Source organism: Leuciscus leuciscus (assembly GCF_965113295.1).
Source record: "Leuciscus leuciscus genome assembly, chromosome: 8".
Taxonomy (NCBI): domain Eukaryota; kingdom Metazoa; phylum Chordata; class Actinopteri; order Cypriniformes; family Leuciscidae; genus Leuciscus; species Leuciscus leuciscus.
In genome coordinates this window covers 42,922,201-42,947,664 of record NC_138732.1, presented here as the reverse complement: position 1 = coordinate 42,947,664, position 25,464 = coordinate 42,922,201, and the positions used below count along the sequence as shown (strand labels likewise).

The window sequence follows — 25,464 nt, the reverse complement described above, 5'->3', positions numbered from 1 at the left end:
GAGAGAGCAAGACAGCGCTTAGTTTGGAGACGGTGAGGTCTTGTTTACATTTTCGCCTGGCTCCGAAGACTAATGGTGCCTTCACGTGCTATGGTAATTATGGTAAATACCAAAAGCCGACGTGGAAAATGCACATGAACACCCACTCATGTGGTATTTTCCACTGGGCAGCTCGTAGAATATTTTGATGCACGAGTTGCCGAGATGAGATGACCTTTGACCTTTTCAAAATGGCGGAGAGCAACGCAAGAGTCGTGAATAACTAAACGTTTTTTGCTACTGTTAGCGGATAGTTTTTGTAGCCTATAAAATGTTGTCATTAACAATTGTAATATAAGGCGTTAACACTCAGTGTCAGTTTTAAAAATACCGTTATGGTTTGGTGTTACCTACCCAGAGCAGATGCTAGCTAGCAGTCAAGGAGCCTCCTAGTAATGAGCGATCAGGCAATTTACTCGAGTGAATGTATTTTGTCTGTAGTGTACGCCAGCGACACCATGATTTACTGACTTAAGCAATCTAAAATTGTTTTAGCCAAATAACAGGTCTGGATCTGTGAGTCCAATTTTTTTACCTACATTACGACAACTAAAGCACTTGAACACAACACACTGGTAAATACCAGTTCACAAGTGGAAAATATCATCTTTTCCATAGCACGTGAAGGCACCAAGAGAGTGCGCGCGTCCGGGTCTCTCTCTCTGCTCGTTCTTTCATTTAAACAAGCGTAGCAGTTCATCTACATTACTCACCGATCAAATAAGACTTTGGCGGGACAAAAATTCACTTTGGCGGGCGCTAAAACAAGTTCAATGCAGGAAAATATATGCGTGAATTTAAAGCTACAATATGCAAGAATTTTTGGCCTCTGGAGGGCGCTACATTCCAAACAACAACAACGGCGTAGCTTGATGACGATGTGAAGGAGCGTGGAATGATGGGAACTGTCGTTTTAAACTCCACCGTGGATGTAAATCAGTCAGACGGGAATCGAAAAATCATGTTCATGGATGAGGCTAAGTTCTTTTTTTATAATGACATGCTTTTTGTGGCGGGGGGGTTCAGCGCGGTCTGTAATGGGAGAGAGAAGAGACGAGCAAGTAGGTCAAGTGCAAATGACGAACACCTGTGTTTTATTGCAGTGATCCGCGTGGAGAGACCGCTTATAAGCCGCGCGCTGGAACGAGAGAGAGACTGAAGATAAAATTGGACGCAGAGAAAGAAAACCGGTGGATCCGAGCTCTCATTTTTGAACTGTTTTGTGCCGTCGCCACGGTGAATGCGCGTTGTGCACGACTTTTGTTTGTTTTGCTTTATTTTAATAAAGTACGAGTCCCAGTCACGCCGACCCGTCTTCTTCCTGACTCTTGAACCTCATCACACTTTTATTTCATTAAAATGAATTAACCGCAAGAAAAGTAAGGTTTAATACTACATTGGTTATCATAGATGTTACTGTATGTCGAATTCATTGTTGTGATAACGCTGCGCAGTTTTACGTGTTCTAAACAATTGTTGTAAAAGTACATTCGAACATACCCACATCATTTGCCAAAATACTGATTAATCTTTATGTATAACACATGCTATGTTTATTTACATGGCCATAAACACCAGACGTGATAAACAATGTCAATAAACTAAACAGAAATCTAAAGCAATAATACTTCCCTTACATACCGAATGCTACATTAGGAAATATAAAATTAAGCATAACGTTACTTTGTCGACAGAACCAGCTGCAATCGGTAAAGAATAATTATGTTCCATAACGACTGCAAGAAACAAGCTACGTGTGTTGCTTGATAGACGCTACAACTACAACTTCAACTTCCGCATTTGTCCAGGGCTGCGTTCCAGTCCAAAATTGTCATGCCCTTCACTTGCTAACTTCCCTCCGTCTCGTTCACTCGGATGTACGTCATTGCGAGTGCTCACTACTGGCGGAAACTGCAATGGGCTGAAATGGAACGTCCTAAGCCCTTGATCACTTGGAATCAGCTGTGGAGTTGATTTATTATTTACATTTTGTTTCCCTTTAAGAATTTGTTTAATGCAGCATCCAAATGTTTATAGGTGTGTTTGGGTTGTTTTAAATTAAATATATATATTATTAATATATCATAGAGTTGTCTGTTGTGGTGGTGATTAGATGAGATATGTGGTGACGTCACAATCGTACTGCATTGTGGGACATATAGGTGCCTGAAGTGTACATTGAAGCAGACTCGCTCCCTCGGTCAAAATCGAGGGAACGAGGGTCTGTCCATATAAACTTCCCTCGTCCACTTCACGAAGTGGAACGCACTTCAAAATGGCGGCAGGGATTCCCCCAAGGGGAAGTGCTTAGGGAAGTTCGCAAGTGCGTGTCTAAAAGTGGACTGGAACGCAGCCCAGGACTCCACGCAGTACGAGCGGAAACCGAGGGTAACGCAGATATGACGCAATTGACTGGCGACTCCCAGCTCCCCCCTGCTCTAACGCCCCGTTTCCTTGGTTAAAAATCGCAATTTTCTCACGATTTAAAAATAGTTGGAAACATTTGGGATATTGTAAGTAATCAACTTAACAAAATATATAACACTGGCCTTGAGATTATGGGATATTTTAATGCAAAATTCTTGCGTATTGTACCTTTAACTGAGTAGTACATGACCATGCACTCGCACAAATGCGACCACATAAAATTTTAACTCGCACCTTCGCAAAAAATGGTCGCAGTCTGGAACCCTGGAACGTAATCCATTCATCTCTCACAGCAACATGTTTTGGTAAAGCATGAAAGCTAATACCAATATCTCTCATCTTAGCATTGCAACCCGCTACCGCACATGGGTATTGATCCGCCATCGTCTTCTCTACTCCTCAGAACCTGACCGGGCGGGGCGGAGGGGAGTATGAGCTTGTGGCCCCGCCCAGTGGAGTTTCTACGTCACAACTCCAGTCTATTTTAGCCGGCATTTTAGCGTCTGCTACTGATTCACAGCCATTTGAATGCAGAAATACTCAGAAATACAACTTTGAATTTATTTTTCTCAAGATATGTCCTTTAACATCAGAAAAATACCACAAGAACATGTTAACACCTAGAAAAACATGATTTTCATCGGAGTGGGTCTTTAAAAACTATAGCCGCATTCTATCTAGTGCAACTTCTTCCCTTCGCAGCATTACACTGTCATTTCTCCCTAAAACTCAAACCTAACGACAGAATCAGCACGATCGGTGATTGTTGTAAAATGCAGTCTAGTTACTGTTGCTAACTTGCGGGACGCGTTAAATAATTAAAAGAGCTATTAAAAGCACAAAAATCTGCATTAGAGATGCATGTTCGCAAGGCGGCGCGCGCTCCGAAACCGAGACCAAGACAAGCAAATTATAGCCTACTTTGAGTTTCATGTGCGCGTCTAAACGATCAAATGTACACAAAAGTATGTCAAAATGACCGGCTTGGAGATTCACTAAAAACAGTTTATGTCTTAAATGGACGTAGTTATCGAAATAGTTGGGAGAATATGATGCATCAGACGTAGCAGATCTGCACTCGGTCTTAAAGGGGCCGCAGTCTAGTAAACATGCGGACGATTGCGCCATTGCTGCGAATCAAACAACAAGAGAAAAATTACTACAAAGCTCTTGAAAGAATAACTTCAGCTTTATTAAGCATTAATTTATTTATGAAAAATTACGCAGTGTTATTTTTCATTTGATTACTTTATTAGATTTCTTTTTAGGCCATACCTGAAGAGTAATGTTAGTAGACCTTACTGAAATTAAAGCACTGTGTAGGCCTATATAATGTGTATCTTTGTTTAATTGTTTATCTTTTTGTTTATCTAGTGTTTATCTTTGTTTAATATTATATATATATATATATATATATATTATATATATATATATATATATATATATATATATATATATATATATATATATATATATAAAAAACAAAAAGAACCGATAAGCAGAGATGGGGGACTCGAGTCATATGACTTGACTCGAGTCAGACTTAAGTCGCAAATTTTAGGACTTGAGACTTGCTTGACAAATATTAATAAAAGACTTGACTTGGACTTCATATTCATGACTTGAGACTTGACTCGGACTTGTCCGAAAATAAATATCTGTATTTGAACGCACCGCAACAATCACGTGACGCAGCAGGAACGCGCGCTGTGTGAACAAAAGCCGTAATAATGCAGTGTCGTAGTGATGACGCTGAAGCGCGGGATCGTTCGCCAGCTGTGAAACGGTACGTAATGCGCAAGTTTATGATCGAATCAGAGAAAAAAAAAAAAAAAAATGCACAAGCGTGGTTTCTCGAGAGAGAGAGAGAGAGAGAGAGATCGAGAGAGAGAGAGAGAGAAACTAGTTTTTACCAAAACTAAAGTAATAACGTTTCAGAAAAGACCCAGATGTCAGGGAAAGGGACACAACTTCACCCTTGGTATGACCAAACTTGATCGTGTCACAAGCTACACATACCTCGGGCTGAAGATAAGTGCAAACGGAAACCTAAATTTGGCCGTGAATGAACTGAAAGAGAAAGCAAGAAGGGCCTTCTATGCCATCAAAAAATCTATCCAAATTGAAATACCAATCAGAATCTGGCTCAAAATATTCCAATCAGTCATAGAACCAATTGCATTATATGGCAGTGAAGTTTGGGGTCCTCTCCTAAATCACCAATTCGACAAATGGGACAAAAATCCGATTGAAACCCTGCATGCCGAGTTCTGTAAGAGTATCCTGAGAGTACAGAGGAACACGCCGAACAACGCATGCAGGGCAGAATTAGGCCAGTACCCTCTCCTAATACATGTGGAGAAACGAGCCATCAAATTTTGGAAACATCTAAAAATGAGTGACCCCAACTCTTATCATTATAAAGCCCTTCAGAACCATGAGATGAACCCTGAGAAGAGCCCGCTCATTCAGCTGGTCCTGAGGCTCCACACACAGACTAACACCACTAACACTAACCAGCCTCAGGACACTGACACCCTCATCCACACAATCCGGCCCAACCACATTATAAAAGCTCAGCGAGAGCATTACCTGACCTACTGGACTCAAACAACACAAAAACAGAGTAAACTAGAATGTTATTTGGCCCTAAACAGAGACTACACAACCGCAGAATACCTGAGTGCAGTGAAGGACTGTACACTCAGAAGAAGAATGACGAGGTACAGACTGAGCAACCATAGCCTGACTGTGGAGACGGGCAGATACAGGCAGAGCTGGCTGCCCCGAGAGAGACGCCTCTGCCCGTACTGTGACCAGGGAGAGGTGGAGACAGAGCAACACTTTCTCACCAGCTGTCCCAACTATGAGGACATTAGAGGGACTTTTTACACAAAATTTGAAATACTTTGCCCTAACTTCCTAAAATTGAACAACAAAACACAATTCCAACACCGATTAGGTGAAAAAAGAGATTGTATCATACTAGCGGCAAGATACATCGATGCCTGTCACAAAAAGAGAGAGTTGACGACCAATCAGTGATGCGCTCACACACACACACACACACACACACACACACACACACACACGCTTGTACACAAAACAAACACACAAACACTTACACACTGAATTCTAAGTTGTTCACAGAATTTTGAAATGTTCATAAACTGTTTTACTATTTTTATTTATTATTTTTATTTAATTGAATTATTATTATTGAATTATTATTATTTATTTTTTTGTACTAAATGTTCAAAATCATTTTATATGTTGTTTTCATGCTTTGGCAATACAAATGTATTTTTGTCATGCCAATAAAGCTTTATTGAATTGAATTGAATTGAGAGAGAGAGAGATCGAGAGAGAGAGAGAGAGAGAGAGAGAGAGAGAGAGAGAGAGAGAGAGAGAGAGAGAGATCGAGAGAGAGAGAGAGAGAGAGAGAGAGAGAGAGAGAGAGATCGCAGCTCATAAGCAAACTTAAGACGCTGCTAAGACATTACATGTCTTTAGGGGTTGTGTGTGAACGCAATCTGATTCCGGAAAATCACTGGCAGTGTGAATTAACCTAAATCAAACGAACCCAGGTCAAATCTTGGGTCACTTTATCCGTGTATTTTCTGGAATCTCTGTGTGAAAGGGGCTTTGGTCACACACCCTGACAAAGGCTCATTAGCCACAACGCATAGTTGTGCAAGTACTTGTCACCTGATTTTAAAATATTAAAGCCATGATGAAATAAAGGCTTTCTATATATTTTTTTAGAATATTCGAGTGCCTTGGATTAATGATTTTTTTAATGATCCCTTACATACAAAAGCACAGAGAAAAAATATTTTCTTGAAAATGAAAATGAAAATCGGGTTAAAATATGTTAAAATATGCCATATTCCAGTTTTTCTTACCTGCATGCATCCCTTTGTACTGTCTAGTTATATGCTACCAATATAGTCTGCTATCCCAGGGTTGACTTGAATGTTAAAAGAAATATAAAAAAAATGTAACTGTAATTTAATAATAATTAATAATGCATTGGTACAGTCTACCGTTCTCTGGGATTTGTTTTCATGATAATCGAATATAAAGAGTTTTATCTCTAAAAACTGTTTAGCTTATACCGCTAGTATATAGGGCATAGAGTAAGTAAAAAGAAATCGCTAGTTAATACCACTAAAAGATTGTAAAAAGACACCGACACACAAAGAAAAAAAACATACAGACTTTTGAACCGAACCATGCATACACAAATACACAAAACAAAAATTCAAACTTGCAAGCACAACCATGCACACATGCAAACAAACAATACACTCTTCACTCATACACACGCACACACATTCACTCACAAATATTAATGAATCAATCACACTCAATCAAATCACCTCTCTCTCTCTCTCTCTCTCTCTCTCTCTCTCTCTCTCTCTCTCTCTCTCTCTCACACACACACAGTCAAACACAACCATGGACATGCAAACAATACACTTTTCACACATACACATGCACACACATTCATTCACAAATATTAATAAATCACTCACTCACACAGATTAATAATGTACAATAGTCAATCCACCTGATTGACAGGTGTAAGTTTTGTGTCCACCTGATTGACAGGAGTAAGTTTTTTTGTCAATTCAATTATTACTGTTTTTTTCTTGTTATTCTTTTGTTAAAAAGGAAAGATCTAACTTGTTGGGATGTGTTCATGTTCCATAAAGGGGATGCCAGTTTGAAGAATGCCATTTGGTGGCATAGGAACCATTATACTTGAATTGTGAATTGTTTAATACCTTTTAATGGTCTTCTGCAATGTTTGAGGCATATTTATTTTTCATGCTTTAATGTTGGCCTAATTTCAGTTACATTTACATTTTAGGCTATGTAGTTTGAAATTTTTTATTTTTTTAATTTTTTAATTTTTTTATTGTAGTAACCACTCAGCTGTATGTGGAAATGCATATTTAAAAAAAAATGTTGCAAATAAAACCATAGTCCATAGCTTATGTAGTTTTAACTTATTTTAATATATAAATTCAGTGAAATCATCAAACGTTTGTATGACTTGCCAGTGACTTGTGACCCAAGCTACGACTTGACTTGACTTGCTTGACATAAAGCAGTGACTTGACTTGACTTGACTTGCTTTTCACAAAATTGACTCGGACTTGCTTGAGACTTGAAGGTTAAGACTTGAGACTTGCTTGTGACTTGCACATGTGTGACTTACTCCCACCTCTGCCGATAAGAATACAGTTAAAGTACCGGATCGATAAGCAGTATCGGTAAGAGTAGGAATACCGTTAAAACCCTTTACTCCCCGGTCAATGCTCCGACAACAGCCCAGACATGGAGCTACTTCAGCCACCATTCTCCCCAGTCCCTGGTAAGATGCCAAGCCCTGGTCCTTCGTCGGAGATGGCATCCGACTCAGAGACGGAGGTATAGCCTATACCGCGCCTGAGCTAGAGACTCAAAATAGTTTGTTTGGCAGCTCAGTGAAACACTTTAAACATTTTTTATTTAAAAAAAAAAGATTTTTATTTTTATATAGGCTACAGTAAAATTGTGCTTCAAATAAAAAAAGTATTTACCTACACCTTATTCTTGTTTAAAATCATTTACATAATATGAATGTATATAGAGCGTGATAAAAAGGTGACCTTGAATTTGTGGCGTTAAAGGTGACGCAAGCTGAGGAAAAATTTGGGTGCACCCAAATTTTGTGCTGGTGCACCTAAATAAAAAAGTTAGGCGCACCAGTGCAACCAAGGCAAAAAGTTAGTCTGGAGCCCTGAGTATGGTACATTAAACATATTTAACTGTGCTAAATGTTCCTGTAGATTAAAACCAGTTTCAAGCCATTTTTAACCTGCGACAATCTAAAAACATTCATAGGAAGTTCTAAATTGTTTTGCACAGCATTTGACATGGCAATGGTGAGAGCAAACACTCCTTGTTGATCAGACTTTGTTCTGTACAGGATAAACCTGAAACTCCAGTAGTGTTTAAAATGATTCTGTGAAAACAGTCTCAGTCTTACCTCTGTTTCTTCTTAAAGAGAGAGAACTTTCCTCTCTTCTCTGACATTACTGCAGATAAACTGCCACTGGAAACAGCTCAGCACTGGTGTCTTTGTGTTGGTGAAGACACTCAGATGATCAGCATGACCTGGACATGACAATGAGGCACTGAGATTAATATCATGATAGTTCAGAGGGATACATGAAGATGTGCTCTGGGTATAGTATAATTATGTACTATATATTGTTCACTACCTGTACCTGAGTCTCGTATTTATACTGTGTATATTGTAATTTGTGTATATTGTTAATACTGTATGTGTGTTGTGTATATATTCTGTACCGGTCACCTGTCATGCTGCAGAGTTTGCACAAAAGACTTTCCCCACCTGTACACTTGTGTTTATGGTGTCGTGACAAAGATCTTTTTTATACACTAATTTATTTTATTTTATGACCTTCTTATAGTTCTTTTTTATTTGATCATTACTTTATGTTCACAATCTATTTTAATAATTTCAATTGATCCCACAATAATGTTCTTTCAGTAAATGTGATGTACTCAATATGCAAAGTGAACTGAAACATTTTTTTTTTTTGACAAACCAAAATACAACAACATTTGGAATATCCACAACAGGTCTGGGTCTAGGATTGCGTGCCTGAGACATTATTTTGTAAACTTGGTGGGCCAGCATTAATTTGCAGTGTTGGTCAGACTTGATTCGATTCATGATTCATAGGTTTTTGTTTTAATTCAAAAGCTTTTTTTTTTTTTTTTTTTTATTCAGAATTATTCACTTCGATTTGTAATGACATTTGATCAGATTTAAACAACATGCATTTAAATGATTTTTAAAAATACTTTGTTTATCTAATGTGTCTTAAAAAAAATGTGTCTTTCTGAACGAATGTCTAACGGGGTTGGAACAACATGAAGGTGAGTCATTTTTTGGGTGAACTAACCTTTTAAATTGTTTTTGCTCATTCCCGCATCTTTAGGCAGTACTGTAGTGGGTCATTCTACAGAAACGTCCACTTTTGGTATGGCAAGATTTTTCTAACATTTAAACTTACACCACATTATTAGATTACCCTTTGACTTTATGAATGCGCATAAATTACAGCTTAATCATTTTTTATATTTTTTGTGCATTTATTTAAAGACCGCATGTACCATTTTTTGTCACTGGTGTTACCTTACTTCTTTGGCAATATTAAAGGTTTTTATGAAATAGTATGTCTATTTTTTTTCCAGCACATGTCAGAGTTACAGAAAATAATAATAATGCAACAAATAAGGAGATTATGTTTTATTTATTTTAATCAGGTTTGTTAAAAGTGTGCTTGAATGATGTTAGTACATCTGCGCTACCATGTGTTTGCTATAACAATAAAAATATTTGAAAACCAGTTAAAATCAAGTAATGATGCAATCCTTTAAATCTTAACTTTTGAGTGTAGCAGAATTAAATGGATGTCAAATTATTACTGTCACATGTGACATTGTATTTAATGTGACAGAAAAAAAAGACAGTGACCCCAGTGACACAATGAATCACCAATGACATGCATAAGACCAAAGATCATTATTCTTCAACTATAATTAAGTCGATGAGACTAAATTGTTACATTTGGCATATAATATAAATGAATAGCTTTGAATAAAGTTCATCTATAAATGGGAGTCACTGGTGTTACCCATAAGAAAGGTGACACCAGTCACAGTAACACCAGTGACAATTTTCATTTTACAAAATGTCTGCAAGGTATCAAACCACATGCTGTCAATCATCATGGTATACTAACTAAATTAAGTAGTTTATGTAGGGTTAAGGGGTATTATAGGACACATGATGTGACGTTGCCCCCGTGTGGTTAGGCAGGGGAGTGTGTAAACCAGGCACTGTAATAAAGTCATGCTTTGAGAGCACTCGTTGGAAATCTCTCTCTGTGTTTATTTGTTAAGTTAGAACCACTTAACTCAACAGTTTAATCCATTTGTATTCTAGTTTTACCTAACAATAAAGTAGGTCATACCAGTGAGTTCAACTAAAAGCTTCATATGAAATCATGAGATAAATGAGAAGATTTCTGAGAATCTTCAGTGGATCTACCATGGGCTTTTCTTCATAGATATTCAGGAAATTGGAAGAAGGAAGTCAAGTGATGTCATCAGTGTGATTTTCATTTCAAGATAAGAGATAACACCAGTGACACAACTCCAGGGGGCCGCTGCTTTCATTATACATTTTATAATATTTATTCTGCATTTTGTTTTGTTTTATATCATTTACATAATATATCTGATAGTTATGTATACATTATTGTATTTTAAATGGTGTAAAAATCTGTTATTGACCTCAAAATAAAGCACTTTCCATCTGTACATGACTGGGGACGAGCACTTCTGTGGTGCTTGGAATTCTATATATTTAATTTTTATTCATTATTGCCACATTGACGCCTCAAGAAGGTGTAATTGTTCAAATAACATATTGTTTTATTTTAAATTGTAAAGAAATTGTAACTCTAAAGTGTTTCAGTGTAATATTTCTGTAAAGGCTAGGGACAGAAAATGGACATTTCCATAGAATGACCCTATAATGACAGAAGGCTAAATGTGTAATACTGTGTTGATCATTTTAGCCACTTGTATTTCCTTTAACATTATAATTGTTGTGGTAAGCTTGTAGAATAGGAAACATTGTGAAAGTTCTGCAGTGTTGCTAATTTCACCATCTCAACATGTGTCTAACCATATGGAGCACAGTGTGTTTTGCGGAAAAAATGTTTACATGCATTCATGACAAAATAATCACAACTGAAACTTTATTATGCCAACACAAATACAAGTTATCAAACGAAACTATTTTAAAAGACCATCAGAGCAAAACAGAAGTAGCCTATATAATTAAAACAAACAGACAAACATCCTGATGGCTCATTTACTCCAAGCCTATCCACTGGCAAATCAGTGGCTGTAATCAATCATAAATCATAAATCATATTCACTCACATGTACAAACTATTGAGAATACATGAACAGTATAAAATAAATAAAAAATGCTTAACTTAGTGAAATAACGTGACCGAAAACTGTTTATGTAAGCCGAGGAGCGCGCGCTAATATTTTCAGTGGAGCTTTAACATGAAACCGGAAACTCATGAATATTCATGCAAGCTTCACCCAGTGTCACCAAACATCTCAGACACCGAATATTTCCAGTAGCACATCTCATGACACTGGCTGTGATTCAAACGCCCACTAACTGGAAAGACTGGATTGTCCAAAGAACATTTTCGATTTCGCATTAATACAAAACGACATCCTTAAAAAAAATTTTTTTTAGAAAAAGCATGATTCATTTCTACAAAATTAATGTCCATAAAATGGTTTGTTTTAGTAATTCCTGGCTGCTTTTGGTCGTTTGTTCTTCTTTTGCAAAACAGGTATAATTTTATATAAATGTTATACTTTAACATAATCATCACACTAACTCATGTTAAACTTCCGTATGAAATCCGCTCATATTCCCCAGATAACAGTAATGGTGGAAGTATTAAAGCTTACTTGCAGTAGTTCAGACGCTCTTGTCCTACAGGAACAGAATCCAGAAGTCTTTAAACACTTTCAGTTTGAGATCTGTTAAGACTCACCTGTGCTATACTTTATGACTGATGTTTGTCACGTGATTCAATCTTTAGTAGAAATCAGTCCAGAGAGTCTGTAGTAAAAGAGATTCTGCGTAATTTTCTGCTTTTTTCCATCTGAACATTTTTATTATTTAACATCAAAAGCAGCGTTCTGGAACATTATAACCGAGGTTACACCTGTGTTGTTGTTGTTGTTCTAAGGTTTACTAGTGTTTTGGTGCATTAGCGCCACCAGCTGGACAGAGTTGGAGAGCCTTTCATGCCGGTTCAAGGATTGCGTGACTTGGGGAGTATTTTGAAAACTTGGTGGGGAAGCATTATTTTGTAGTGTTAGTTTGTCACACTTGATTCGATTTATGATTTTTTTTACAAGTTTTAATCTTGTCATTACAGTAAATATCTTGTCAGTACTGAGAGTGTCTGTGAGGGAGAACTGTGAAATGATGCGGCAGAAGAAAAAACAGTTGCAATGTCTCTAATTTGTGTAATTGTGCGCTATCACAAAAAAAATTATTTTGTTATTCAAACATAGGCTATATGGCTAATTAGACAGACTGGGGAAAACTAAGTCACCATAAACACATGAAACACAAGACAAAGCATTCATGTAACTCCAACATACGTTTTGCCTCCAGATGTCTAGAAGTGGATCTGCCGGTGTGTTGAGGATGTTTCCTGAAGGAGTTGCTGAGACTTGCTGTAATGTGTTGCTATAATCCGACTGTGTTTCTGCTTGTGAGAAACAGGGAAGTTTTTGTTTATGTTGAATAAAGTCTAAAGTCCATTAACCTCTGCATACTTGAGTCCTCCTGACATCTCTTACCTCACCTGACAATAAGTAGCATACAGTATGTATGTATGTATGTATGTATATTCAAAATACATGTGCACACCATGTTTTTCATAAATTACATTTATATATATTTATAAAAAAACACATTTTACATTTCATTTTTATATGTAAAATCCATACTAAGAATCTGGCATATATCATGTAAACAATATGCTAAGCATGTGTAATTTGCATATTACAACAATTTATTTAATGCATTTATTTCAGCATTTATTTAGCCTTTGCTGAATTAAAGTATTAATTTCTTTCTTTTTTTATTTCTTACTTAACCAAAATTTTGAATGGCAGAGTCAAAACTGCAAAACAAACTATATATATATATATATATATATATATATATATAATATTATTATTATTTATTTATTTTTAATCAGCAAAAGCAGTTTTCAACATTGATGATAATAATAAAAAATGATCTTAGAATGATTCTGAAGGATCATGTGACACTGCAGACTGGAGTAATGATGCTTTGATCACAGGAATAAATTACAGACTGGAGAATGTTCACTCACATACTTACCAGGAAGAAGAAACGGGTTTATAAGATAAAGTGTGTTTCAGTGTCAAACTGTCCAGACTGATGATGAGGCGCAGAGCGGTCACTGGTCACGTGATACTGGCGGCTACTCGGACCACAGTCGTTTGTGAATACGGACTTATGTAGAGATTTAATAAATAATAATAATAATAATAATAATAATAAACATTCAAAGATTGTACATAAAACATAGAGAAAAGGAAAGACGTCGAGATATTTGTACGGGGTTGAATGCAGAATTGAGCAGAACCGCACAGCGCCCCCTAGAGGAATACAAACTTCTCATTTTATTTCGCAAAAAACACATAATTTTTACATACCTTTAAGACACAATACAAATGTTCATACAAAATATAAATAAAAATAGCATAAATGAATATCAACCCTCTGACTAATAAACGCCGCTGTACGTGCTCGTGAAGTCACGTGATGAGCTTCAGTAACGTGACCGTCTGCAGAAACGGGAAGTTGGTGAGTGTGATTCACTCTCAGTACAGCTGTTATAACTTTAGCTTATTCCTTCATGAAGACACACTGTGCGCTCCGTTACAAGAGCTTCATCGCCAAGGGATAAAAGCCAGTGTTTGTTGGTGTCGTCGCTCCTGTGTCGGTGTTTTGTCCTCCGGTAAGTCTGCAGATTACACTGTTTACACTGGTGTTTTCTGTGCTCGTGACATTGTTTGATACAGATTCTGTGAATAATCGACCGTTTCGAGTCTGTCAAAGTCATCTAAGCTTTAGTTTTATCTTGATCAATCACATCTGATGAAAACTGCTTTTCACGAGGTTTCATACTTTCAGGAAAACGAAAATGAAACTTTATTGAGGAATGAATAGATTGTAAAGTAACTCCGATCCAATATAAATAATCCAATATAAACTGAGGGTTTTTAAAACCGGTCCTCGTTAAAATAGTTCCTCGTGTAATGCAGCAGAATTCCTCCAGAAAGAGGATCTGTAGCCCTGACTTGTATTTTCTGTCAAAACCTGTGATGATGCACGTGATCAGAAGGAGATCACATGATCCATATGTCACCTCTAATATCAAACAGCAACCAGGTGTTTATGAAATATGAATATATGAACGGTGTGGAGGCCATAAGTGTGGCCCAAATGTACAAGTTGAGTAGTTGACAAACACCAGCTTTTTCCAGTTAACATCAAGATTATAGATGGAAAAAAGTACATGAAGGTATAAGAGGAAGTGGATACTTTACATCCTGCAACAGGTTACCTTTCCTTAAAGCTTTTCACAATTTTGCATTCACTTAAATAGTCGTGTGTGTGTGTGTGTGTGTGTGTGTGTGTGTGTGTGTGTCACTCACAGTTTGGGGTGCGACAGATTAATTTATAAAAGGTCACATATTCCATGTAGTCTCTCAATTAAAATTAAAAGTCCTTCATTGGCATCGATGGTTCCATTGAGAAACTTTAACATCCATATAATCTTTGCATTGCAGTAAAGCTTCTTTAAAGTCGAAAATGTTTGTTTATCCCCTTAATAATAAGAATAGGGTTTCTTTCAACAACTGATCACTGGAAGCTTATTTGGGGAACTAAAAAAATGAGAAAACCACCTCTATTTCTAAGAGCGTATATAACAATAATTATACCAAAATGTGGTTTAAAATAGTTTTAGAGGAAGTGTAGCATCTCTCGCTGCATGTCGCTGCTGGAAATCATCATCTGGCTGTTTTACAATAAAGATTATAGTCGAGATTACAAAAATTCCAATGTATTCTGGAATTTTTCTGATCTTTTCGAAGGCTTTGGTTTGTAACCCCTGCTTTACTAAAGGTGTCATTGTGAAACAGTAAAAATCCCTGAAAGAGGAACACACACTCTTATCACACGCTCACTGAGTCAGAGCAGAAGAGGAAGCGCTGATGTGTCCAGATGTGTGTCTCAGCTGATGTGTCCAGATGTGTGTCTCAGCTGATGTGTCCAGATGTGTGCTTGAGTCTCAGCTGATGTGTCCAGATGTGTGCTTGAGTCTCAGCTGATGTGTCCAGATGTGTGTCTCAGCTGATGTGTCCAGATGTGTGCTTGAGTCTCAGCTGATGTGTCCAGATGTGTGTCTCAGCTGATGTGTCCAGATGTGTGCTTGTGCTTCAGCTGATGTGTCCAGATGTGTGTCTCAGCTGACGTGTCCAGATGTGTGCTTGTGTTTCAGCTGACGTGTCCAGATGTGTGCTTGTGCTTCAGCTGACGTGTCCAGATGTGTGCTTGTGTCTCAGCTGACGTGTCCAGATGTGTGCTTGTGCTTCAGCTGATGTGTCCAGATGTGTGCTTGTGCTTCAGCTGACGTGTCCAGATGTGTCCTTGTGTCTCAGCTGACGTGTCCAGATGTGTGCTTGTGTTTCAGCTGATCTGTCCAGATGTGTGCTTGTGTCTCAGCTGACGTGTCCAGATATGTCCGTCTCAGCTGAAGTGTCCAGATGTGTGCTTGTGTCTCAGCTGACGTGTCCAGATGTGTGCTTGTGCTTCAGCTGATGTGTCCAGATGTGTGCTTGTGTTTCAGCTGACGTGTCCAGATGTGTGCTTGTGCTTCAGCTGATGTGTCCAGATGTGTTCTTGTTTCAGCTGAAGTGTCCAGATGTGTGCTTGTGCTTCAGCTGACGTGTCCAGATGTGTCATTGTGCCTCAGCTGACGTGTCCAGACGTGTCCTTGTGCCTCAGCTGACGTGTCCAGATGTGTCCTTGTGTCTCAGCTGACGTGTCCAGATGTGTCCTTGTGTCTCAGCTGACGTGTCCAGATGTGTGCTTGTGTCTCAGCTGACGTGTCCAGATGTGTCCGAGTCTCAGCTGACGTGTCCAGATGTGTGCTTGTGCTTCAGCTGATGTGTCCAGATGTGTGTCTCAGCTGATGTGTCCAGATGTGTGTCTCAGCTGATGTGTCCAGATGTGTGCTTGTGCTTCAGCTGATGTGTCCAGATGTGTGCTTGTGCTTCAGCTGACGTGTCCAGATGTGTGCTTGTGCTTCAGCTGATGTGTCCAGATGTGTGCTTGTGCTTCAGCTGACGTGTCCTTGTGTCTCAGCTGACGTGTCCAGATGTGTCCTTGTGTCTCAGCTGACGTGTCCAGATGTGTCCTTGTGTCTCAGCTGACGTGTCCAGATGTGTCCTTGTGTCTCAGCTGACGTGTCCAGATGTGTCCTTGTGTCTCAGCTGACGTGTCCAGATGTGTCCTTGTGTCTCAGCTGACGTGTCCAGATGTGTGCTTGTGTTTCAGCTGATCTGTCCAGATGTGTGCTTGTGTCTCAGCTGACGTTTCCAGATGTGTCCGTGTCTCAGCTGACGTGTCCAGATGTGTGCTTGTGTCTCAGCTGACGTGTCCAGATGTGTGCTTGTGCCTCAGCTGACGTGTCCAGATGTGTGTCTCAGCTGATGTGTCCAGATGTGTGCTTGTGTTTCAGCTAATCTGTCCAGATGTGTGTCAGCTGATGTGTCCAGATTTGTGTCTCAGCTGACGTGTCCAGATGTGTGCTTGTGCCTCAGCTGACGTTTCCAGATGTGTCTCAGCTGATGTGTCCAGATGTGTGTCTCAGCTGATGTGTCCAGATGTGTGCTTGTCTCAGCTGACGTGTCCAGATGTGTGCTTGTGTTTCAGCTGATGTGTCCAGATGTGTTTCAGCTGATGTGTCCAGATGTGTTTCAGCTGATGTGTTTCAGCTGATGTGTCCAGATGTGTTTCAGCTGATGTGTCCAGATGTGTTTCAGCTGATGTGTGCTTGTTTCAGCTGATGTGTCCAGATGTGTGCTTGTGCTTCAGCTGATGTGTCCAGATGTGTGTGTCAGCTGATGTGTCCAGATGTGTGTGTCAGCTGATGTGTCCAGAAGTGTTTCAGCTGATGTGTCCAGATGTGTGCTTGTGTTTCAGCTGATGTGTCCAGATGTGTCCAAATGTGTTTCAGCTGATGTGTCCAGATGTTTCAGATGATGTGTCCAGATGTGTTTCAGCTGATGTGTGCTTGTTTCAGCTGATGTGTCCAGATGTGTGCTTGTGCTTCAGCTGATGTGTCCAGATGTGTGTGTCAGCTGATGTGTCCAGAAGTGTTTCAGCTGATGTGTCCAGATGTGTGTGTCAGCTGATGTGTCCTGATGTGTTTCAGCTGATGTGTCCAGATTTTTTGTTTCAGCTGATGTGTCCAGATGTGTGTTTCAGCTGATGTGTCCAGATGTGTGTTTCAGCTGATGTGTCCAGGTGTGTTTCAGCTGATGTGTCCAGATGTGTGTTTCAGCTGATGTGTCCAGGTGTGTTTCAGCTGATGTGTTCAGATGTGTGTTTCAGCTGATGTGTCCAGATGTGTGTTTCAGCTGATGTGTCCAGATGTGTTTCAGCTGATGTGTCCAGATGTGTGTTTCAGCTGACGCGTCCAGATGTGTGCTTGTGTTGCAGGTCATGGGCTCTCTGTTTCGCAGTGAAGAGGTCTGTCTGGTGCAGCTCTTCCTCCAGTCTGGATCCGCCTACAACTGTGTCAGTGAACTGGGAGAGCTGGGAATAGTGGAGTTCAGAGACGTGAGGGCATTTCTGCTTGCTTTTCTCTCGTTCCTAAAGGGGTCGTATGATGCTATTTTAAAAGTGCATTATCTTGTTTATTGGGTGTGATAGAACAGGTTAACATGTTTAATGCTCAAAAAACATGTTATATTTCACATTCTGTACATTTTTGCAGCACCTCTATTCCCAGTCTGTCTGAAATGCTCTGATTTCTACTAAATTTGTACATGGGCGGCATTATGTTTGAGGAAGTAACATTTGGACCTGGATCGATGCGTTTTAGACAGGTCTGGATCTGTGTTCTCTGTTAGATACAATAAATCGCTAAGCTTTGTAACTTTGCACATCGTTTACATGCACGAACAGATTTAAGGAGAAAAAAAAACATTAAAAAGCATCATATGAGCCCTTTAAGAAATCCTGTGCTTAATTCTCATGTCTTATAACCTGTCTTTGCATTACACTGGCTTGCTGATGTCACAAAGAGGATGATGTTTGTAATCTTGATCTCAGCTGAATCCAAATGTCAACGCGTTCCAGAGGAAGTTTGTGAATGAAGTGAGGAGATGCGAGGAGCTGGAGAAAACCTTTGGTGAGTCTGTCACTCAGCTATCTTCATTCTGTCAACCGTAGAGCGTGATCTGAGTCATCAGTGCACAGAGAACGCTGTGTGTTTCTGGAAACCTTTCCTCTAATGCTGCTTCTGCCTTTGAGCAATCTGTTATCAGTGCGTCTCTCAGGCCACACGGCTGTAAACCAGTGTACCCAATAACTGAATATGCCACTACGTCTACAGATGGAGGCGCCAGCCCCTGATTTGGTAGTGCTGGAGGTAGGGATGGGACGATTACCGGTTTCACTATAAACCACGATAAAATGTACTGACGGTTAGTATTATCGTTAAAAATTTTATTATCATTAAAACCGTGTTTGATTATCGCGATTTTAATTACTCACTGTAAATCCTATCCAGCCAGCAACAGGCTGGCGCAGGCGCAGCGCGCAATGTTGTTGTTTTTTTATTCGAGAAGGAATGGCGAAAGGCAGTGGATGTGCTCGGGAGATTTTTCAGCCTTTTAAGAGGACCAAATCTTAGGTGTGGTCATATTTTGGCTTTTACAAAAGTCCAGAGTGAAACTTAATCGAGGATGGTCACTACAACAAGGGGGAAACACTTCAAATCTGCCGAGTCCTCTTGTGTGACCATCACCCACTGTTTATAGCGAACGCAAGGCAAGTTAACTTACCAAAAACTACGTTTGGGAAATAATTGGGCACAAAATGTTGTTTTGAGTTGAAATATTTTATCTCACTCACTTGAAATAAACGTGAAGCTTCCGCGAATAAAAGTTCGCAGCAAGTGGCTTTGAGCCAAAGACGAGCGAACAAGTTCAAACAATATCATTGTACACTTATTACACCAATTTTTTTACGGGGACATATTGAATTGAGATTAATGTTTTAAATCTTACCTGTTTATAAATCCATTTTGTACAGCGTACAAAACAATCGCCCAAGAACGGAGACGCAAGACGGCAAGTTGTATTTGAATGAAACGAGAGAGCGCGTGCGCGTCCGTTGCGATACATGGATGTGCGCTGTGTTATAATGCGTTGCTATTGACGACGGTCATTATAAGGACGGAAATGCCACAGAATATAATCTTGCTTGAAAAAGTGCATAGAGCTGCTTGTTTTATTTGTTGTTTGTTGATTTTCAAATATTAAACTGTTTTTAGTGTGAGCATCAGTTTTTTTTTAACACTTTCATCTCGTTTTAACAAAACCGTGATAATATTGATAATCACGATAATTTTGGTCACTATAATCGTGATATGAAATTTTCATACCGTCCCATCCCTAGCTGGAGGAAAACTTTTGTAAAAATTTAATCATAAAATTATTATTGTTTTGCATTAATAAGTGCAGTTACTAATAATAGTACATGTGTGTTTATTGTAATGCACTGAGCTTGAATTGAAATGCAGATAAAATTAACTTTTTTTTAACAACATTAACATGCAAAAACCAGATTTTTGTAGGGAAAATGTAAATCTTATACTCTTATTAAATGTACCATTGTTCCTCTAGTATCACACTCAACTGATCGCCAGCTTCAGTGATTATAAAAGGAAAGCTCTTTAATTGTTTTCTGTGTAATTCAGTCACAATATGAGGAAAAGAGTTTGGTTTTCATGAGACTTTGACTTCCTACTTTTTTTCTATATTTAAGGGAGGGTAAATGGTTAATAATTGCTCCTCTGCTGCCATCTACTGGTTATAGTGGTCTTTTGTTTGCCACACTGTTAGTTTTAGTTTAGTTTTCCTACAGCTTTAAACTTTTACAAATCATCACATTAAACATAACATTAAAATTGGATAAAAGTAAAAAGTGCTTGAATTTCACTCTCAAAAGGTTATACTACGAACCCTGAGATGAAAGATGTAAAAAAAAAAACAATGATTTCTGCCACAATACCATGGTTACAGTGAGCGTTACTACATTAAATCCATGGCGAATGCTGGTGATTTGTGGATTGAAAAACCTTCTTTAACTTTCATTACTTTAGCTTTTGGTTCTTTCATGGCACAATGTTTCTCCTGGTTTCCACGTCAGCGCTGTTTGATCTGATGGTTTATGACAGAATTTTGCGCTGAATTTGAATGTTCCCACTAGATCTCGCAGTGCATTCATGTTATTAATACTGCGGCGAGTTCAAACACTTTCTCACTGTATCTCCCAGCGCTGTAGTCACGTGTCGTGTGATCGAGATCGGACCTGTTCTGAGCTCACGCTTGCGCTGTCTAGCATTGCTCTGAGCTGATAAACTAGCGCTGTTTCAGCTAGTAGTGATGCTCTACACAGAGTTCAGTGCAGTTTCATGTCCGATTACAGAAGTTAAATGGGTTGTGTCTGCAGTTTCATGTTGAATTAGAGGTTATTAAAGGTCTGTTTCTCTGTTGTAGTGTTTCTGGAGCAGGAGATTGTGCGCAGCCTGTCTCAGACGCTACAGGCCCCGATCCCGACCCCGCCGGCCCCTCAGCCCCGAGAGCTGCTCACCATCGAGGAGGACAGCGAGCGCTTGGCCCGAGAGCTCAGGGAGGTCTGAACTGTGTGTTTAATGTCTGCCTGTGTTTAACAGCAACATGAAAACATGCCTCTTATTATGCTGTTTTAAAGCTTCCTAATTTTTGGAGTCTGCTACAATACGCTTACATGCATCAGAAAACACTTTCATGGACCTTGTCCCAAATGAACTTCACACTTCATATGCAATGGTGCCGTGTACATGTGTCCGTTAAAACATAAGATGAACAACACGAACCAAACTCTTCCAGCTGTTCAGCCAATGAAGACCAAAGTCTGGCATTACACAAATGAGTGACAAACCTACATGGGTCTAAACTTTATAAAGTCGACATTTATGTGATTAAAGTCAACATCGACGTCAAGCTTAAAGCGTCATGGCTGAGCATTAAAGTCAACTAGTCTGCGCATCCCTCACGGACGACATCGCAGAATCACTTCTTTCTTTTAGGAGACAATAACTTTATTTATCTGAATCTTTGAAACTTTGCAGGCATGCAGACTTAATTTTTAATTAATTTTAAGTCCCCCTGTCGTCAGTAATTTTATCTCTTAAAACTCATCTTTGATCAGCAAAATTACATAATTAAACGTTTTTCCTTAAAGAATGTCTTCATGCCTTAAAATATCTTGAATGTAACTCGACACTCTTGCCTCATTTAGTATACCGGTTCTATGAATATGCAAATGAGACCCGCCTCCACTCACTCACTCAGCTCAGAGATCCACTGGTTGACGATCACACGTTGATCTGATTGGTTACAAGGTAGTTTGTGACGTCAGAAACACCAGCGATTTCAAAGCGTGTGTTTGAGACTGTCTTTGGTTCACTGCAGTTTTAAGGAGGAAATACTCAGCAATGGTGTCGACTTATGAATTTACACATGGTTTGTCTTAAAGCATATTAAACACACCACATAGACACATAAACAACATTAAACGCTGGATTTACACCACAGGGGGACTTTAACATTTAATTTTTAATTAAATAAATAATACAATCATTTATAATAATTATTAAATAATAATAATTAATAATAATTATTAAATAATAATACAAAAATATAATTGTAACATGTAATCTTTCTAAACTGTAAATGTTATTGCGGTGCTTCCTGTATCAGTGTTTACTTTCATTTTCACTGTGTCATGACTACTACTACATACAGTCAAACCAAAAATTACTCAGACACCTTCAACATTTCTCACATTATCACAGTTTATTCTCTATAGTTTAGAAAGTGGTGATGAAATATGAGTAGAACTCAGAGTTATGGACTCAGTTGATATTTGACTGGTTTTGTCCGTCCTTCTGTTAGACTGTCTCACACATGAATTATGTTGAATATCTGTCAGCTGTTAAATTTAACTACACAATTAGATAATACCAGTTTAGCTCAACCAATCACCAAGCAATGCTTCATTGTGTTCAGTCTGTGTGTAAAAAGAGCATTAGTTATTAAAGAAAAAATACTTTAGCAAAACATGATCAGACCAAAAAGTCTGAATCATTTTTGATCCCATTTTACTGGTAGTCACTGTATGAAGAATTATTGGGTCTCAGTTTACTTTATTTTGCTCTCCTCACTTACATAAATGAACTATAGTGTCCTGCACACACTAGTAAAAATTATATATGGTGTCTGAATAATTTGACTGTTATTCGCTTTTCCCCTCTTGAATCAAGTGTGTTGCATCAGTGTCGTGTGTCCTCAAGCGTGCTGTTGTGTGCAGGTGTCCAGGAACAGAGACAGTCTGCGCTCTCAGTTCACTCAGCTGTGTCAGTACCGAGGCGTCCTCAAGCAGACTCATTCGCTCACAGCATCACAGGTGCGTTCTGCTCTTCTCTCACACACTCCCTTGTGTGCTCGTTCAGCCTGAGTTCCTCATGAGTGTGTGTGTGTCAGGCCCCGCTGGTGTCGTTCGAGCCCGTGGCTCTGGCGGAGAACAGGCAGGACGTCCGGCTCAGCTTCGTGGCCGGTGTGGTCCACCCGTGGAAAGTGCCGGCGTTCGAGAGGCTGCTGTGGCGCGCGTGTCGAGGGTACATCATCGTGGACTTCCATGAGATGGAGGAAAAACTGGAGCATCCCGATTCTGTGAGCCCAAAATCATTAATACATATTAGGTTCATTTTGCATGACCCAAGTGAGAATGTATATGTACATACAGTATAAGTTGGGTTGAATGTATAATATGTGAGAACATTTATGGAATAGGAAATTTTCTAAATATCTTCATGGAACATGATCTTAATATCCTAATGATTTTCGGCATAAAAGAAAAATCGATAATTTTGACCCATACAATGTATTGTTGGCTATTGCCACAGATATACCTGTGCGACTCGAGACTGGTGACGTGATCCAGGGTCACTTATCAGGTTTAATACATTATATGAACATCAGGGCTCGACATTAAGCCTTTCCTGTGCTTGTCCTTCTGACACGTAAATTGGTCATTCATTTGTCAGAGTAAAAAAATGTGCTTGTCCAAAAAAACAATCGCCTTGTTTTTGTATGCTTGTTTTTGTATGTGTGTTGCAAATATTATTTATTCTGAACATTATCCTCATCAGAGTTCAGTCAGCGTTGACATATTTAAATCTGAATGTTTATGATATTTTAACCTTTATAAAAGGCATTTTTTCATTTGTCGTTTTAAATATATGCTCCATATATCATTTTAAATTATTTGATCATTAAATTTAATAAGAATAATACGACTCTATAGGGCTGTTACCAGTCAAATTAAATAATTTACACTTAACAATTACAACTGCATTAAATAATGTTAAGAGATTGTTTTAAATATTTTTGAATATACAAATAACTTGTACAGTCCAACTTTTTTTTCTTGTGAAAGTTGACGAGAAATATGATTGTTTCTCCCAGGGCGAGGAGGTGCAGTGGACCGTGTTCTTAATCTCGTTCTGGGGAGACCAGATCGGGCAGAAGGTGAAGAAGATCTGTGATTGGTAGGTGATCGGGATATGGGGGTTTTGGAGAAAGGTCAAAGGTCCTGGAAAACATGGACATATACCATAGAATTTAAAGAGTCTGATTTTCAGATTTATTGGTTCCTAGTAAAGTCAAGTCAAGTCAAGTATATTTGTATAGCGCTTTTCACAATACAGATTGTATCAAAGCAGCTTCACAGTATTAAATTAAAATAATACAACAAGGTTTGTTTCTAGTAGAATATATTGATTGATAAAATTAAATTAAATATCCCCAAAATATCCCCAACTGAGCAAGCCAAAGGCAACAGTGGCAAGGAACCGAAAAACTCCATCAGGTGACCTAATGGAAAAAAAGAAAAAAAACCTTGGGAGAACCCAGGCTCAGTCGGGGGCCAGTTCTCCTCTGGCATTTATGAGCTAGAGGCCGGATTGTAGTTTGAACTATAGGATTATATGAATGCCTGGCTGAAGAGATGCGACTTTAATCTAGTTTTAAACTGGGAGAGCGAGTCTGAGCAACGAACAGTATCAGGAAGACTATTCCAGAGTTTTGGAGCCAAATGTGAAAATGCTCTCCCTCCTTTGGTGGTTCTGGATATCCTAGGTATGACCAAAAGCCTTGAATTTAGTGATCTTAAAGAGCGCGATGGATTATAGGGCGATAGAAGATCCGTTAAATAGACTGGAGCTAAGCCGTTTAGGGCTTTATAAGTCAGTAGCAATACCTTGTAATTAATACGGAGCTTTATAGGTAACCAATGCAGTGATGATAAAATCGGTGTTATATGATCATATTTTCTTGATCTCGTAAGAACTCTAGCGGCGGCATTTTGGACTAACTGTAGCTTGTTTATTGAGGATGCAGGACAACCAGCTAGTAAAGCATTACAGTAATCCAGTCTCGAGGTCATGAATGCATGAACTAACTTTTCTGCATCAGAAACTGATAGCATATTACGTAGCTTAGCAATGTTTCTAAGGTGGAAAAAGGCTGTTTTTGTAACATATGAAATATGATTTTCAAAAGACAGGTTGCAATCGAGTGTAACACCCAGGTCTTTTACTGTAGAGGATAAAGTAACAGGACATCCTATGATGTTAAAGTTGTATTGTGCGAGGTTTTGTGGGCAGTTTTTTGAACCGATAAGTATTACCTCTGTCTTGTCTGGATTTAATAAAAGAAAATTACGCGTCATCCAATCTTTTATATCTTTAACACACTCTGTCAATTTGGATAATTTATCGTTTTCATCCGGCCGTGATGAAATATATATTTGAGTGTCATCAGCATAACAATGGAAACTAATTCCATGTTTCCTTATAATATTTCCAAGTGGCATCATATATATTGAAAATAACAGAGGGCCTAATACAGATCCCTGCG

The 25,464-nt window shown here is 38.7% G+C and overlaps 2 protein-coding genes and 1 long non-coding RNA gene across 4 annotated transcripts in view; 1 reads left to right on the top strand and 2 right to left on the bottom strand.

Annotated features, from left to right (window-relative positions):
- Window positions 1–12,291, bottom strand: part of LOC309504502 (uncharacterized protein) — a 282,483-nt gene extending 270,192 nt beyond the window's left edge. The window contains exons 1-2 of the mRNA XM_082177647.1: window positions 12,061–12,291; window positions 8,507–8,634 (exon numbers count right to left, since the gene is read on the bottom strand). Coding sequence (XP_082033773.1) covers window positions 8,507–8,553 — 47 coding nt within the window. The 5' untranslated portion in view covers window positions 8,554–8,634; window positions 12,061–12,291. The remainder of the gene's footprint in view (window positions 1–8,506; window positions 8,635–12,060) is intronic.
- Window positions 12,292–13,978: 1,687 nt separating this feature from the next.
- The window catches only part of tcirg1b (T cell immune regulator 1, ATPase H+ transporting V0 subunit a3b), a 28,593-nt gene continuing 17,107 nt past the window's right edge, over window positions 13,979–25,464 (top strand). Inside the window, exons 1-7 of one of the 2 annotated variants that reach the window (XM_082178077.1) lie at window positions 13,979–14,159; window positions 17,933–18,052; window positions 18,548–18,626; window positions 21,001–21,137; window positions 22,856–22,951; window positions 23,029–23,217; window positions 24,013–24,095. In XM_082178077.1, coding sequence (XP_082034203.1) covers window positions 17,936–18,052; window positions 18,548–18,626; window positions 21,001–21,137; window positions 22,856–22,951; window positions 23,029–23,217; window positions 24,013–24,095 — 701 coding nt within the window. In that variant the 5' untranslated portion in view covers window positions 13,979–14,159; window positions 17,933–17,935. Of the gene's footprint in view, window positions 14,160–17,913; window positions 18,053–18,547; window positions 18,627–21,000; window positions 21,138–22,855; window positions 22,952–23,028; window positions 23,218–24,012; window positions 24,096–25,464 lie in introns of both variants that reach the window. The other variant, XM_082178078.1, reaches the window with a different exon arrangement.
- LOC309504806 overlaps window positions 18,678–25,464 on the bottom strand; it is a 125,010-nt gene continuing 118,223 nt past the window's right edge. Inside the window, exon 2 of the long non-coding RNA XR_014208178.1 lies at window positions 18,678–19,897. This is a non-coding gene — a long non-coding RNA (uncharacterized lncRNA). The remainder of the gene's footprint in view (window positions 19,898–25,464) is intronic.